The sequence below is a fragment of the Aquila chrysaetos genome, chromosome 7, assembly GCF_900496995.4.
Source record: "Aquila chrysaetos chrysaetos chromosome 7, bAquChr1.4, whole genome shotgun sequence".
NCBI classification, from domain to species: Eukaryota; Metazoa; Chordata; class Aves; order Accipitriformes; family Accipitridae; genus Aquila; species Aquila chrysaetos.
The window spans coordinates 47,354,678-47,372,394 of record NC_044010.1 but is presented as its reverse complement, the minus strand read 5'-3'; the positions used below and the strand labels follow the sequence as shown (position 1 = coordinate 47,372,394).

The 17,717-nt window shown below is 37.0% G+C and overlaps 1 protein-coding gene across 8 annotated transcripts in view; it reads left to right on the top strand.

Moving 5' to 3' along the window:
• CDKL5 (cyclin dependent kinase like 5) overlaps window positions 1–17,717 on the top strand; it is a 141,903-nt gene that overhangs the window by 107,611 nt on the left and 16,575 nt on the right. For 6 of the 8 annotated variants that reach the window (XM_030019701.2, XM_030019702.2, XM_030019703.2 and 3 more), the window contains 4 exons: window positions 3,127–3,287; window positions 5,629–6,655; window positions 10,130–10,235; window positions 12,294–12,417. In XM_030019701.2, the coding sequence (XP_029875561.1) occupies window positions 3,127–3,287; window positions 5,629–6,655; window positions 10,130–10,235; window positions 12,294–12,417 (1,418 nt within the window). Of the gene's footprint in view, window positions 1–3,126; window positions 3,288–5,628; window positions 6,656–10,129; window positions 10,236–12,293; window positions 14,939–17,717 lie in introns of those variants that run through there. The other 2 variants (XR_003924197.1, XM_030019706.1) reach the window with 2 other exon arrangements.

The following is a 17,717-nucleotide window of genomic DNA, read 5'->3' as shown; positions in this document are numbered from 1 at the left end:
GGGTTTATTTTCATTTTATCCTAAGTTTTATGTTATATCTCAGTGTCTTTTGGGTCCTTTCATTGTGATTTAAAAGTTAAAAAATTGTGAAATTAAGCACTTGAATTTTAGGGAAACACAGGTTTCCAAATAATTCCATTCCACTTTAAATAATTCTTTTCAACTTTTCTCTCCGTTTTTCTCCCTACAAGGTAAGAAAGGTCAGGGATTCTGTAGAGGGGATATTTTGTGTTTGACCTATGTTACTTAATTCAGGAGTTGGAATGTCGTTAAAGAAAGAGCAAAAGACTACAAGAAGAGAACAGAAGAGACTTGTGGTTAAGTTGCATGCTACAAATGCTGCACATACTTTGCTGTATGCCTGTCTCTTCTCCAGACACTGGACAGTCTGGCACATGTCCACGCTTGGTGTGTTCCTCATTATCTGCATTCCCAGGGACCTCAGGTCTGATTACTAGATTACCAAATAACCCACGCTTCAACTTAACGCCAGCTAAAGTAGTGAGTTATTGATATATCTCTATTTAGAGAGCATTTCTGGACTAGATTAATGAAGAGGCACCCATTTGGCCCTGCTGCTTTGTTGCTTCTCTCCTCTCCTTCACAAATCATGCTGTTTTGCAAGCATGCATTTGGGAATTGGGAGGTGGTTTTGATGACTTGGGCAAAAAAGACGCTGAGTATTTCGGTCTTTTTCATATCATCTGTAATTCGGTTGTCTCCCCCATTCAGCAGCAGACATGCATTTTCTCTCAGCTTCTGTTTACTACTAGAATACTTGCAGAACCCCTTCTTTTTACCCTCAGTGTTCTTCACTTGCCTTAGCTCCAGCTGGACTTCGGCCTTCTGAAGTGGCCTGTCCTTTGTGCTAATGCAGTGCTTTTATGGCCCTCCTTTGTATGCTGTCCTTGACTCTACTTCTTATACGCTCCTGTTTTGCTTTTTTGTTGGTTTAGAAACTCCCTGTTTAGCAAGCTTGACCTTATGCAAAATTTTGTGGTCTTCCATACAATAAGATGCTTTGTTCCTGAACTCTCAAGAAATTTTCTTTAAAAATCAAGTGGCTCCCCTGGACGCCTTTCTTCTGACGGCAGTTTTTCGGGAGATTCTGCCCAGTAATTCCCTATAGAAGCTGAAGTTTGCTCTCCTGAAGTCCTGGGTCCTGTCCCTGATGCTTATCTTCCCACCCTTCCTTTGAATCCTAACTGTAATGATGTCATGGTTGCTACAGCTCAGACTGTCTTCTCTGATCAGATTTGTCACCAGTACTTTACTGTTGGTGAGCAGCAGGTCAAGTAGAGTGAAGTCCTACCCTTGGCTGATTTGCCTCTCCACTGGCTGCACTAGGAAATTGCTACCAACATAGTCTAGAAATCTCCTGGATCATCTACACAGGCTGGATGTCTGGATAGTTGAAGTCTGCCGTGAGGATGAGGACCTGTGATCAGGAGACTTCTGCTTGTTGTTGCAGAGTTGTCCTTTTCATCTTCGTGCTCTTCGATGCATGGTTGGTAGCAAACCCCCGCCATAACATCACAAATGTTGCTTTCCCTTCTAATACTGACTCAGAAGACTGTCAGTGCATATACCTTCTGTTCATGCTGGCATTTGATACCATCCAGGAATTACATGGAGTGCAACTCTTCTCCCTCCCCACCGCTTTCCTTCTGAAGCCAGCTGTACCCATCAGTGACCATACCTCAGCCATGAGCCCTGTCCCACTACTTCTCTGTGATTCCAGGCAGGTTCACAGCCTTGTGATTCCCTATGGACTTCCAGTTCTCCATGCTTGTGGTCCAGGCTCTGCAAGTTAGTGTACAGGCACTTAAGGGAAGCCTCTGGACATTCTCTCTTCTGAGGAGGAATGTGGAAATCACATGTGGCCTTCTCATGTTTGTTTGGCCATTTGAGCCACTGCAGTGATGAGCACCAGAAAAAAGGGGGAAAGAAAAAGTTAATCATTTGGTACACAGTTTGTCACTTGGAAGGAAAAGTGACTTGAAAGGCAGATAGTGCATACTGTATGACCAAACTACATAGGAATGTAGTTTGCCACTTGCTTTGTTTCCTGAGCATTTTCCATTTTGAAGTGCAGGGATCCTGTGGAGGGTAAACCAGTTTGGGGCAAGTGGCTGAATACTACATTAATGCATACACAGATATGCATTGTGTGTGTGTATACGCATGCATATATACTCATAGAGTTGTTCTCTATCCAACCTATATAACCCTTAAAAAATAGCTAATTTTTACTTAATAGCCATTCAAACTTTTATCCTTGCTGACAGTCGTGCACGTTCAAATATTCCAAGATATGTTTTGTATTGCCTTGTTCCTGCAAGAAACCTTTCAAACTTATCAAAATACCCAACCTACTGGTTTTCAATTTCGTGATTAAATATTTTTTACATGTCAGAAAGTGTCTTTGTTTAGAATCACAGCAGATCTAACAGTTTTAAGGCAAATGTTATTCTGAGTACATTGTAAACAATTTAGAGGATTCTTTAAATATATGGGTGGACTTGAACCCTAGAAGTAAAAAATAGAACTCTTATATTTGTATATATTTGAAAATACAAACTTTAAAAGACTATTTTTGTTTGTATAAGAATGTTCCCATATTCTTGTTCTGTTTGTTTGTAAAGCTTGTTTCATTGAGCATTTTATTTCTGGTAAATTTAATATTCTTCATCCTGAACAACATTGTTGTAAGGTATATCCTGAAAAATATGTTTAAAATGCCTATATTTTTAACATGTGTAGGTATATACTTAAAACATATTTTTAAAATTTTAGATATTTTTGTATTTTAAATGTATTTTAAGCACACATATATAACTATGTATGTGTGTGTATATATCTTCATTATATACATATAGCACATTCATATGTTTCATAATAAGCAAGGCTGAGGTCTTCCATCTCTTAAGTAGAGCACAGATTTTGTATGTGTTTATTTTGTGTCATATGTAGTTTAATGCAACACGAAATTATTCTAGCAGTTACTTCTAATCACAGAAACTCAAGATTAAAAAACTATCCCAATAATGTTCTTTATTTTGTTGTATTTTTTGCTGATGCAAATACAGATACTAACATTTAAACTTTGGGATTTGTTTTCCAAAGAACTTACTGAAATTAGATCCAGCAGATAGATATTTGACAGAACAATGTTTGAACCATCCTTCGTTTCAAACCCAAAGACTCTTGGATCGCTGTGGAAGCTCACCTTCGCGGTCAGCTAAGAGAAAACCTTACCACGTAGACAGCAACACATTATCTAACAGGTAAACGTAGTCATGTCACCATCACCACTGACGTTTGCTCTGCCAATGAGTGAGTTGCTGTCATGCTTACATACATCATCATCTACAAGAAGAGTAGTCATTTGACTGTTTAGGCACATTTAGACATATATACTGTTCCATGTTGCCTCACTGAATAAAGGAAGTAGACACAATTTTACTGTATTATGGCTATTCAAGCTGAAATTTTTGCAAACTTTTTGCATAAGGCTGAATGCTTCTTGAAAAAAAAACCAAAGACAATGTTCAAGCCATTTCTGCATATGACAAAGGAAAAATAAGTTGGCTTACACATCTTAAAAAAAATGTTAGCCTTTTTCTTGAACAACAGTGGGAATTTTGTGGCTTGGAGAACGCCTGAGATTCCAAAGGAATGCTCTTTTCTTCGGAATGCTCTTTTCTTTGGAATGCTACCATTACTGTACATGTGCAAATATGTCCAAGGTTTTGGTATTTGAAAGTTCAAAATTCACACAGATTTTTAGCAGCTAAATGTCCTGAAAATTGTGTGCATTGATCATGCTCCAAATTGGGGATGAACAGAATTTTGTCTGCAGTTGCAGTTATGAATCAAGTCTAGTCTACCTGAACTTAAAGCAGGGTGTATTTGCTCAGAGACTCCCTTGCTGGATCCACGTAGCCTGAGAGAAGCCACTTGATTTTAATACGTCAATGAACCAGGTTTACTGCTGGATAAAACACTTCAGTACAAAAAGCCTCATGGTATTCCTCTGACAAAAGCTTTCCTAAAGGTCACCCTCTGGAGTATGCAGAATGATAGTGGCTTTTAATCCCAGCCATGTTTTTCTCTAGCTCTTCTTGTGAGATTCAAAAACTGACTCCTCATTTTAAGATTTGGGATGATGACATTTACAATCTATACTTTTTTGGAGATAGACACCGAAAAGTTTTAGCTGCCCTTATAGATATTTAGGATAGAAGTTTTACCATTAGAGATACGGCATCAGAAAGGAAAACCTAGATCCATGGGAAACTTCTTGTCTAAAAGGCTTGCCTAGCTGCTTGATTTAAAATTACTAGGTTCCTTATATCTGTAAGTTTTTAAAAAAATATGCTTACTTTTAACTAAAAAAGATTTTAAACTGGCATTAAAATTGCTAAATTTCTAGAAACTGTAATGGAGTACATAATTAGATTACTGGAAGTGGGTAGTACAAAAATCCTAGGTATGAAAATGGCTAGCATTATCCAATTATAATTATCAACAAGATCAACAAAGGTACAGACTCAACTGTACAGTCAGCTCTCACTTTAACCCTTAGTAATATATCTGACTTACTTTATCACAGATTTGATACAGAAATGAGTTAACTGCTCATAGCCCACCTAGGTCCATCAAGGCTAACAAGTACAGCTGCAGCACCACTCAGTCACAGCTAGTTTGCAATGCCAGCACAAGTCCAGAAGCAGAACTGCTTTTATGCCAGAAAAACAGATAATAAATCCTGCTCAGATAAATTCAGGCTGAGTGTTTGCAGAACCAACTCATATCTCAGTCCCATAATCCCAAAACCAGGAGAGCTGGAGAGTAGAGGTTAAGGACATCACCAAGTAGCTCTGCACCAAGTCAGTCTGGTTGCAGAGCATTTCAGGTGCAGCTTTGGGGATGAGTTAGTGTGCCAAGAACTGGGGTAGTGCCAAGTTCCACGGAAGCTGGGGTTCCCGTGGTAGACCTGGTTTGGGGTTGGTGTTACAGGGCTTGCTCTACTGCACTGAGCTCAGGCTCACTCCATCTGGATGTCTTCACCAGCACAATAACCTCTTTTCCCCCTCCTCTCCCCTCCCCTCCTCCTCCAAATCAGACATGCATTAGATGGCCTGGAGGATTGATTGTATCGGGGGTTTTTGACAGTGCTGACATGCTTTATTGTTCTATCTTCACTTTGATATGCCAGGTGTATTTAAGATTTTTTCAATGGATATACAGCTAATTTTCGTAATGTAGTGGTTACATTATTGATGTGCACATACATTACTCACACATATGCATAAATGTGTAAATATGCATTGGGATTTCTACGATTGGATTTTGTATAACTTTTTTTGTCAGCAAAATCCATTAACCAAAGCTGATTGTCCATCAGGATATAACCAGAAAGAAACAATAATATACTAACACTTGCAAATCTGTTATTTTAGTGGAGCTCCTGATGCCTAGTTGGCAGTATTTGATCTTACTGCAGTTAGATTTTGTGTTCTTAAATGGCAGCTCCTTTCTGAAATGAATGTACTGTTGTTGAAGTTATTAATACATGAATATGTAATCTGGTATATTAATGCTTCTTTATGCATTTTAATGTAGAAATCAAGCCAGCAAAAGTTCTGCTTTGCAGTCACATCACAGATCAAACAGCAAGGATATACAGACACTAGGGGTTGGCGGGCCAAGAGAAGAAGGTCTTCCAGCAAATGAAAGCTTTTTAAATGGAAACCTTCCTGGAGCTGCACATAGTCCAATGCATGCAAAAAAATCAAGCAATGCACCTGGATCTGGCAACAAGGATCTAGCCAACAATAACATGCCACATCTTCTCAGCCCAAAGGAAACAAAGGCGAAAACAGAATTTGATTTTAATGTGGACCCAAAAAGTTCTGATGGTTCAGGCACAAAGTACCTGAAGTCTAACACCAGGTCTCAGCAGAACCGGCACTCGTTTATGGAAACTTCTCAAAGTAAAACTGGGACACTGCAACCTGGCGATAAGCACAGTCGCCACAGCTATATTGATACTATCCCACAGTCTTCTAAGAGTCCTTCGTATCGGACAAAGTCAAAGAGCCATGGGGTTCTGACAGACTCGAAATCCGTGGGCAACCTTTCTGAGGCCAGGGCCCAGGCTGCAGAACCAAACAGCAGCAGGTATTTTCCATCCAGCTGTATGGACTTGAACTCTCCTACCAGTCCAACTGCTCCCCGACACGGTGATAATAGAACTTTGCTCAGTCCGTCTGGGAGGAATAACCGCAGCGAGGGTACCCTGGACACCCGAAGACCGTCAACAAGACACTCCAAAACAATGGAGGAGTTAAAACTGCCAGATCACATGGATGGAAGCCATTCCCACTCCCTGTCTGCTCCACATGAATCTTTTTCCTATGGTCTAGGTTATACCAGCCCTTTTTCTTCACAGCAGCGCCCTCATAGACACTCGATGTATGTGAGCCGGGACAGAGTGAGGTCAAAGGGCTCAGAGGGTGGCTTAAGCATAGGGCAAGGGATGGCAGCCAGAGCAAACAGCCTGCAACTGTTATCTCCACAGGTGCAGCATAAGTCACTCACAAGATCTGTTGGCTCGTCACGGGAAGACTGTACGGAAGATACTAATAGGGTTAGTTCAAAATATTGGCTGTTATGGAAGGCTTACCTTCCTCTCTTCACTTCGTGTGGGGACAGTGTCCTGCTTTCTCTCTTCTGTTTGTTTGTTTGCAGTTATTTATTTATTTGTCCTGTTGTAAGGCAAGGGATGTTGGGGTTTTTTTCAGAAGGGCTAACTATTTCAAGAGCAAAATGAGAGGCTATTTTTTTAAAAATGAACTATGAATACCATTCTCTTAAAGTACTCCAATGTGAGTACAGAAAAATTGGTCTCTGAAGTTAAAATTTCATTAGTAGTTCCTAATCTTTGGTTACATTGTCTGATGTCATTTTTATCATATTGTCTGGCTTAATTAACCCTCTCATTTGTGGTTTTATTTAGCTTTTTTGTTTGTATTTCTGTTATGAATGCTAATGTTAATTTTAGAAGTGAGCTTTTCACTCCCTTATAGCAGGACATTACTGCTGAAATGCCATCATTTACTAGAGGAACATCAAAATTTGCAATATTTCTCTTGATTAGTATGATGAATAACTGGGGTAGTCTAGAGATTTTATGTTGGAGAAGCCACTGGTAAATTGACTCCTTACAGTGATTACTGTCACTAGATACCTTGTTGTGTTTTACTGTGAGCATTATTTAATGAGTAGTGGAAGGGCTAGTTCTGGTGTTATTTACATTCCTTACACAACGCTTCTGAATTATCTGCTCTTTTACTCATCAGATGTGTAAAGATGACTGCATTTGTCCCCAGATCTTTAAATTGATGTACCATTGATCCAAATTGGAGCAAAATGGTGCGGAGAGAGAACTACAAAAACGAGTGTTTATTTCTCTATACGTACATCTGTGATAAAGTGACTTCTAAGGACAGAACATCTAGTTCAGATTTGTTGACAAATTGAAGGAAGTCAAAGAGCTGCAAATATTATTTAAGGTCTAAAAATTATGCTTTACTGTGAGAGACTAAAAAACTCTGACTACTTAGTTTATGTAAGAAATATGGGTAGCTGACTTGATAGTGGTCTACAAGTACCATAAAAAAGAGTTTTCAGGTAGTGGTTGCCTCTTCGGTCCAGTAGGGAAAAAAAGGCATAATACATTATTCTGTACTCACCACATCTCCTCCATTCAGGATTATGTGTATTCACACATGAGGACATATCTCATCAAAATAGGAGAAATACAATGTAATTTAAAAAAAAAACAACAACAACAACAAAAAAAAAAAGACCAAAAAAAAAACCTACTTAGAAGGGATTACAGCAGCTCTATTTCAAAACCAGCTGTTTTTTTTTTTTTCTTGGTGTAGTCATTTTTCTCTCTCTCTCATTTCAGTCAAGTTAAATGTTACTTATTCTTCAGGATGTTACTGTAGAAGGGCAATAACACCAACATTTGAGTTTTTGATAATAAAAACTCATGCTACCTTGTATTCTTCAGTGCATTAGGATCTTTTTCTGCATTATGTAGCAGATATTAATTTGATAAGTAATTTTAATTTTTTTCATATTATGTAGAGGCAGATTGTTTTTATCAGTTCATTCTTTGTCTTTTGACAATTGGTTGACAAATTTTTATTTTAATTCGAAGAATTGAGGTGTATCTTAATGCTTATGTTTTTGTTCATTTTCATTTGCTCTGGAATGCCTAATCATTTGTAAAGGACTTGCCTTTATCTCTTATGGTCAGTGTTTTTAAACTTAAGCCTTCAATTAATGCTCTTAAATCTGTATTTCAACCATCAGAAGTCTGAAAGGAAAAATACTCTTCTGAAACGGGTGGCAAGTCTTTAAATACATAAAGCTGGTTTTGTTTGTTTATACTAATTTCAATAACAAATCAGAATTAAATTGTCAATCTTCTTATGCCTCATAAAGGCATTTTCACAAAAAAGTGATTCTTTGGCTCCTTCCTATCTCTTCTCCCTGCACACACATTCTGCATTAGAAATCAGAAAATTTCACTTTCCTCAGGATTACTGAACTAAAAAAATCAAGAATAACATAAGTGCTCTCAAAGATTCTTTATTGTTTTCCTATTATTTTTTTTCCAATCAATTCTACTGGTTCTCTCTCTGCTCATGCTTTGTGAAGTTTCCTCACGTCCATGTTTCTAGTTTCTCATTGATTTTCTCTTCAGCTCTACCAAGTCTTTTTAAAGAAAAACATTCTTTGTTTGCCAGGCTTTAAATCTTACTTTAAAGAAAAAAAGACTTGCGTTCAGCAGTAGTTTGGGGGCTTTTCAAGTCTCAGTACAACACTTTTGTTTTAAGGATTCTTTTTAGTTTTAAATTAAATGTACACAAAAAGGGGCAAGCAGAAGAAAATCAAGTACAAGTTGCTATTACTGTCTCATATTTGTAACAATTGCTGACAAAGAGATGTCTTACACAAGCAGTAATTTAATCAAATGCTTCAGCCTCTTGTAAATTTTAGAAGAATCAAACTGTGATTTAAAGCATTGGTTTAGCTGCACTTGTTGTCTTGGCACAGTTTCAAGGGTTGTTTTATCTGTGACAATGAGGCCAGATCTTCATTAATAAAAGGCAAAATAGAGTCTGCAAATCACTCATATAGTGAACAGAAATCCCAATTTTTAGTTTTGGTTGGGGTTTTTTGTGGTTTTGGTTTTTTAAACTTTGTCCTTCCTGGACATTCTAGATTTAAATTCCTATAGGGTTTTCAATACAGTTTCCTGTGGGGTCTTGTAGACAGCATTGAATTTTATCTGGTTGGTCCATACTGCAGGAAAAATTGCAGCATCTTGTTCATTTAAAAGTGGGGTTAAGTCATATTTGGTGGCAAATTACATGCATATGGGCATTTCTAAGGGCTTACTTAAGCTTTTGCTGAAGTACATCCAGGAAGTACTGTATTCAGGAAGGTAGACTAAATTAGAGGTAATGATATTCTTTTTGCTATCCTGACTTAAATAGTTAACTTACAGATGTCTTAGTTCAGGGACTACCTCTTATTTTGCATACAGTAGACTTTATGCCTGTTGGTACTTCTAGGTACTAGTGTGTAACAGCTGGTAAGAGGTAGTGCTTTGGTCTTGCATTTATCACAACTTACATGCATTTCGTGTTTGCTTTTTAAAATTTGCCAGTAGCAGAGTGACCTGATTCCATCAGAAATTAATTGAACAAGGCCTCCGTTAAAAAATTCCTCCAGAGATGTTACAACTGCATTTCATTCACGCCAAAAATCTGAGGGGTCTAAGTCATGCTCATGTCTAAAATTACAACTAAGAGGCAAAACTTTGTTAGTGCCAGTTTTGTCATTTTGGAAGAAGCAAGCAAGCAGCAAAACCAAATAATTATTGATTAGATAGTCTGTGATTTGATATTGGCAGTTATTAATAACATGAAAAGAAAATTGCATGTGGTTAAGTTCAGGGTTTCTTGCTTGTGTGTGTTGGTTAAAAACAGCAAAATCAGTTTATAAGCTTTCATTTTAAGTGGTTGATTGTTCTTTTGTTTAGGGTGGAGCATATCATGATCCACACACAGAAGATGGAGCATCTACTAAGGAAAATAGAATTCTGTATAATGACCCTGTTCCAAGAAGAGTTGGCAGCTTTTACAGAGGTAATTTTATGGTGGATATTTCAAAATTAAACAAGAATTTTAACATGGAATATAAATTAAGTAGTAGAAATGATTACAAAGAACTGACATGAACAACTAAAATAGGTTATTGGAAAAAGAATTGTTACCCTACTTTCGGAGACTGGCTTGACCTGCTAGTAACTGTATTAGTATCGTATTATTTATTTGCAAATGGTAACTCACTTTGATTGACAAGTATATCCAGTGCAGTAGCTTGTAAAGCAGAAGATAATTTATCAGGGGGAGTTGAACAAAATGAATTAATATTACCAGAGTAAGCAGTCTATTAATGCTTTTAATTTGTATTTTAAATTCTTACTAACACTATATCTAAACACCTTTGTACTTGTAACACATTGACATACTTACTGATCTATTTCAGATACTGTGGTGCATGGAACTGTAATGCTAGTTTTTCATTGCTCAAAACCTATGTTCATTTCTTTTGTTCAGACTTACTAAAGATCAGGGTTCCCTACAAGTAAGAGCATGCTTACATAATCCCAGTTCAGAATAAATAATAAAACAGGACTGTGTATGTGCATATATATGTATGTATATATACATGCGTGTGTGTGTATAAATACACACAAATAGGTATTTTTCTATTACTGTACACAAAAGATGGTGATTTCTGAGCAGCTGCCTCATGGCTAAACCTGGGTAATCCTTTTGAAAAAGACAAGGATGATAAGCAGCTAATTACTGTCCTGCAAGTGTTAGGAGGCTTGTGTGGCTCCCCTGAACCTTAAGAAGTCCCAATCAACTAAAATTCGATTATGAGTCACCTAATAACCTTAAGTAGAGTCACAAATCTCCCTCTGATCCTCTTCAGGTTCATCAGTTGGCTGATGACCTGATTCAGACATGTTAAAATCTGCCAATCCTTGCAAGTGTCCATTGCAATATTAAAACCTGTGAGCAATATTAAAGCTTGTACTGTTTTGAGCAATGCTTTTGAGTGTAAGGTTTTATAGCACATGCAACAGAGAATCCTTAAGGATCCTCAATCCTGAATTGCTTTTATTAATCCTTAAAACACTCCTAAAATTGGACATGGATTATCCTTCTTTTTTATACGTAGTAAAACAGAAGTTCCAAGGAAGAACAACTTCCTGGGGTTTATTCAATTCCTTATTATAAACTAGAGGTTTCTTCCTCTTTACCTGTATCTATGAAACACACGTATTTTAGTTCACAGACTTAATTATTGCTTTGGAAAAATGATACTATATTTAAATAATACATTGATAATAGTATATGCAAAAACTATTGAAAGAAAAAGCTACTACGAAAAAAGTAAATTCATATTTATGCAATTCTTAAGTACTGACTTAATACAAAGGTTATTAGCATGTACTTCTGTACTACAGCTTGAACAAAAACTTACAGATTCAATTTTGATAGATGGTATAGTGTGATGCTGCAGTAATGCTGCAACTAGTGTCCAATCAATTTTTAATCCAGTGCACATATTTCTGGTGATATTCATAATTCTAATAAAGTTATGTTCTAGGTATGCATAACCTATTTTCAAAACCACAGTATGTGTGTTTGAAAAATATATAATATCTGATTTTGATCCTTTCATTTTTAGTGAGTAATCTCTTAGTTATACTAAAATCCAAAGCAATTTTTTTCAGGGTGGGTACTACTTTTTTTAAGGTCTAAGTGAAGACAAAGTGTAACCTGTAGTATTTTGTGTCTAATAACAGTATGCCAACCTTTTATTCTGTTTCCTGTTTTTAAATATCGAATGTACTTGTGGCTCCATACAGATAGAAGTGTTCTCAAATCTAATAACAACTTAGTCAAGTTCTGATGATGGTCTCATATTACAACTGATGCTACCTTGCAAGTATCACAAAACAACAGCTTTCCCAACTGTAAAAAAAGTATGCTTTTTTTCAGACATACATAAAGTACAGCTGTCTTCACTCTCTTGTTTCTGTAAAAGAGGTAGAGAGGAAGCAGACAACTGAAAGATGGGATTTTTGGCAGAGCTCAGTATACATTGTTTGCTATTTCTCTGTTCAGTTCCATCTCCGCGTCCAGAGAGTACGTACATAGAAAACAATGTGTCAAACAGAGCCTCTGTGTTACCAGCAGACAGCAGCACGGTGGCAAACCACTCAAAGAGACAAACCACCTTTGATACCTGGTGAGTTGTTATTTACACAGATGTGTAGAGAATGGCAGGGAAAAAGGGATTTTTAACAAGAGGGAAAAGTTTTTCTCAAAATTTGCAGTTGTCTGTACATGCTTAGTTGCTTCCTGTGACTGTACTGACTTAGCATTGCATGCTTTCTGTCCCCTTTTGAGTAACAAGAAATACTTCGTTACACCATCACACTGAACGCATTAAAGATTCTATACTTTTGTCCAGTCTTTCCTAATTTTTTTCCGCTATTAATCTTCAGTTAAAGATAATACAAAGTGCTTGTGTGCATATAGTATGGATAGCAAGGCCGTAGCTTCATCTGTGGATTCCAGAAGCATGAGTTGTCAGACAAACGGGAAAAATATCAAAATGCATGTTTCTATATATAAAATAGGACTGTATTAATGAAGAATATAATATTCACCCTGCAATGGGGACTGCTGCTCTTTTCGCTTGTGCACCACAGAAGGAAATGAGTATGTCCTATGGGAAAATGGACTAAGCAACATCTTAGTGGTGTATATTGATTTTAAAAGATTAAAAGCATCACATGGCTCCATTATATAACATAGAACAATTAACTATAATTATGCTAATAGAATGACAGCATGTGCATAGCTGTGCAGGACTTAAAGGAAAATATCTTAATTTTGTTGCTCTCAGAGCTGTTCAGCTTCAAAATACTCTTAATCTTCTACTTTGTTCAATCACAATAAAGTACACTGAATAAAAATAAACAAACGGTGCTTGAAAGGATTGGTGGGAGGATTGGACTGTATGCATTCACATGGTTCAACTGTGCTTTGTACCACTATCTGAAACACTGCTCTCTGAAAGTGCGATAAAATCACGCTATCTAAAGAACTGTTGAAGTGTTTTGTTGACTTAATGTGTTTCCACATGAACAACCTGTGAATTATCTGCTTAAAAAAGAAGGGGAGGTGGTGGTGGTGAAGGGAAACAAATGGTATTTCAGCTTGTGTTCAGGTTATATACCCATGTCAGTAATAGAAGATGTTTACTCCAGAACCCTTGTCACCTGCTCTGATTCACTAGCATCTGCTTCCTGTCCTTCAGTAGCTCCAGCTACATCCGTTTTGTGGAAGTTAGCTGAGGAATCCGGTCACTTATGTAAAAATGTGTTACTTATGTTGTGACTTACGTGGCTAAAGAAGGTATTTATTCCTACTGTTGAATCCGTTTACTTATTTTGTTGTCCTTCATATCTGAATCTTTCTATCTTTCATATAACATAAGCCAACTGGAATCTTGTTTTGCTTTATATATCATTCGCCAATATATTACCTTTTATTATGTGGTCACTGCAAAGAAACACGTAATGTTATTTTAACTCTGAACTGAAATAATAGCATATGTTATTAGAGCTGGTTGGGAATTTTTTGACTAAGTATTTTTCTAGCTTACAATGCCAAATTATTGAAACTAAAACTTTTCAAAGGAACAGACTGATATCCACTAACCTTTTACTGGGAAGATTCTTCAGTTCCAGGATGGAATTGCCAGTCAAAACCAGAGATACACTCAAAATAACAAATATTCTGGGGGCAGCATTATTTTTTGGAATGTGAGGAACTCGAGTGCAGGGCCTTTGTTCTTCATTATTTAAACCAGAGGCTTGAACCAAGATCTTAGATCTAAAGAGTGAACACCCTGAACCAGAAGTTAGAGGTTATTCTGGAGCACATTCTCTGTTTCCCTCAATATATTCTCTTGAAGCTGTTTCATCTTGTTGAAATAGTGAAAGGACCACAGAGATGCTGAATATGGCCCAGTGAATAAGGCCCTTCATTAACTTTGAGACAGTTAGATTTAAGTCCTTGCTCCAGTTAATGTACTCAAATAGTTTCACAAAGTAGAACAGCTCCTTTGAGAGAAGAACCCACAGAAGAATAAGCATTTCTTCTTATGAAATGGGAGGAATGGCAGTGCCCACAACATCAAGTTACTGCTATTTTGGCATGCATTTCTCTTTCTCTTTGCTTTTCCTACTCCCTATTTTCCTGAAATGTTTCCTGCCCAGCTCTACATGTTAACTCTGTGCAAGTTGTCCTGGCAGTGGTCTAATGTTGTTGCAAAATTGTTCTGTGCCATAAATGCAGCTTAATCAGATTCCTGAGTGATGTAGAGTCTATGTTCCTCTACTTAATTTTCTGTATAGAAGTTGTGTAAACACTTACGAAAATGTTGAAAGCTCTAATGGAATGTGATTCTGCTTACATCAATTTTATGGTGAAGTAAATATTTGATGTTTGACTGACGTAGATAACTGGTACATGACAATTCATCTCTAATTATGAGTGACATGTATTCCACCTGGACTTGCCACTACTGTAAATTATTGCTTCTCTCATACTATTGCTCTGTGTTGCCTTTCTTCTGTCAAAGATTTTGTGAATGTTTGCTAGACTGAATTGTCACAGATGTTCCCATGTCTTTGTGTGCATTTCTTCACTCTGTCCCCACTGTCCTGCCTCTTTAAATAAAGATGTTATAAACTCGACTTTTTGTCATCAGGTTTTACTCTTAAATTACTAGATCGCTTCTGAACTTCAGACGAATTGCTTTGAAAAAAGGCAAATTTTTCATCCTTCTAGAAAATCTTTTCTTTGCCAGAGTTTAATTTCCTGTAAATGGTCTTGAACTTGCTCTATTTTTCCTTTTTGATACAAGAGTAGGTGTTTTATTCTCTTCACGTGTACGAGCTTTGTCTTGAGCTGGGCAAAATTGGTAGGTATAGACAAGATGCTTAACCTTGTTCTGCCAGTTTGCCAAAATGTTGGCCTGAGGTATCTTTACCGCTGTTATAGTTCTAAATATCTCTTTAGAATACACTCCCAACATGCAGTACTTTACCTCACATCATATTGGAACTGTTTGCATTGATTGCTTACACGATATTTGGGGGCTTCTGGAAAGCTTTGTTGTTCAGACCTTTTATGTCCATATAAATGTATTCATTCTATGACAAACAACTTGTCATACCCTCTCTAGCATATGTCATACCTTCCTGCAAAAATAATAAAAAGGGGAAATATGTAATATTCATTATTATTTTTATATGTATATAATATATATAAACACACACAAAGTCTCTCTGTCATTCAAGAAAACAAAAAAAAGAACATCCTACTCTTAGGAGTGTCAAAGGCTTACAATTATCTATATACCATTAATTGTCAAGACTCCAAAACAATACAGTATATTGTAAACATGACATGACTGGCTATAATATCGCTGTTTCAGCATCAGTGTAACAATGTAGTCACACTTAATGTTCCTGAAACTAGAAGGTTGCCAGTATCTGAGCAAGCTATTTTAAAGCTGCTTCAGCTGTGTCTGCAGTACAACTGTTGCTGCATTGTAAATCCTTTCCAGTTCACTTACAGAATTCTTGAATTTGTAAAAAATATCAGGAAATTTCAAATTTGTAACTTGCTCAAAAATCACCTGCGTGTGTTACGCTGGTTGAGGGTTTAAGAATCTGCTCTGCATAGCTTGAAGATGTTCACCTTCCTAATGGTATAGCTTTCCCTCTGACATTTCCTGCACAAGACACTTGCATATGCATTGTCATCCAGTATGTTTGCTTCATTCATCTATTTGGCAACATCTGAGCCTCCCTACCAGTCTCTTTTAGTAACCAGTGCCTCTTCCATGACCCTTTTTCCCGCATCATCAGTGGTTTTGTTTTGTACTAAAACTTAGATGATGTACTCTAATGTAATTTGCAAGGAAGCTTTCCAGAATTTGTAGTCATCAATATTCTGTCCAAAAAATAAGCCTAGTGGAGTATATGCTTTATAAGTTTATGAAACCAACCACTTCCAAATTTTTATGGTTACTGATGTTGAACAATACCAGAGGGGTGTAAAACCTATGTGTGTATATATACATTTATATGTATATTTTTTTTGGTGATGCCACAACCTCAGGTGACCTAGTGGCTTCAGTGGCTTCTGGGTGGTATTTTGTATATATGATAGTAGATCTGGGGTTTATTCCAGTTAATAAATCCTCCTTTTCCACACTGGGGGGAAAAAAAAAAAAAAAAAAAATTTGCAGCTCCAAGCAAAGTTCAAATTTGATCTCTGATTTTTAAGCTTTCAATGCCAGGCTTTTAGACCAAGAAGTTTTAGTGTGGACTTCAGCTTGTGGGACTGCAATTCTTACCTTAAGTAAACCATCTATTTCAGGTGCTTCGTTAGTTTCTGACATTTTCTTACCTTCGTTTATGGTAACTCTATAACTGCCAAGGGTTTTACTTCAAGTAAAACCAAAAGCTAACTTGCAGAATTAGTTTTTGTTCATTTATCTTCCACAGAAAACTTCAGACGTTTCAGTAACTCCTCCTTAAGACCAAAATCTTAGTTGTGTAATTGTGAGCGGTTCAGTAAAGGGAGTAGTGTACTGGCAGTTAAATAGGATTTCCAAGCCAGGCTGCCTGCTGATATTAGGGTTGCTGAAGAATAACTGAAACAAGCGTGAAGAATTGTCTCCCCAAAAGAGCTGTCTGCAATAGGAATCTATCTATGGCAGCATGCTTCCTATTTATTCTTTTTAGTTAATATTAAAGCACATGAGCTTTCTTGCCCCATGCATGTTTGCTGCTATGCCCCATTGTACCTGCATGAAGTTGGATACTTTGCCTGCCAGGGGCAATAAATGCTAGTGATAATCACAGAATTTCTGTATATACCTATGCTTTTTCCAAGTGTCTAAGACCAGAATAACTAATGTGATTTACATTATATGTCCTAAGCAAGCAAAAGGCACACAAAGATAAAATAACAAAGAACACATTTTGCCTTTGGTTTCTGCTTGAGGGTGAGCTCTCTGAGTCGGGGCTCTTCTCTAGGGCTAGTCTTACCTGCTAGTAAAAGAGGCACTGCGTAACAGATCCTGGTGTAACTGTTAGCTTTCAAGAGCTGAAGTGTTATACAAAATACCAAGATACTTGCAGTTACATTGTAAGAGTTCAGCGCTGAGTGACGGTACCATACAGATTTTTTCTGATAATCCTAATTTTTTCCTGTACTGTCCATTGTCTGAAAATCATCTTTTGGGATGCCTAAAATATCCCAGTGTTTCATCCCATGGATCAAAATGTTCTGCTCTATTTTTGCTCCATACGAAAGCCTGGTGTTGAAGCTTCCTGCTATAATGCTATATATGTTCACTCTCTTCACATTATGAGCATGTGTTTTGAAGCAGTCACTTTTCAAGGTCAGTGCTTTTTCAGACAACTGTACTGCAATATGAGTCATAGGAGTTAATGACAT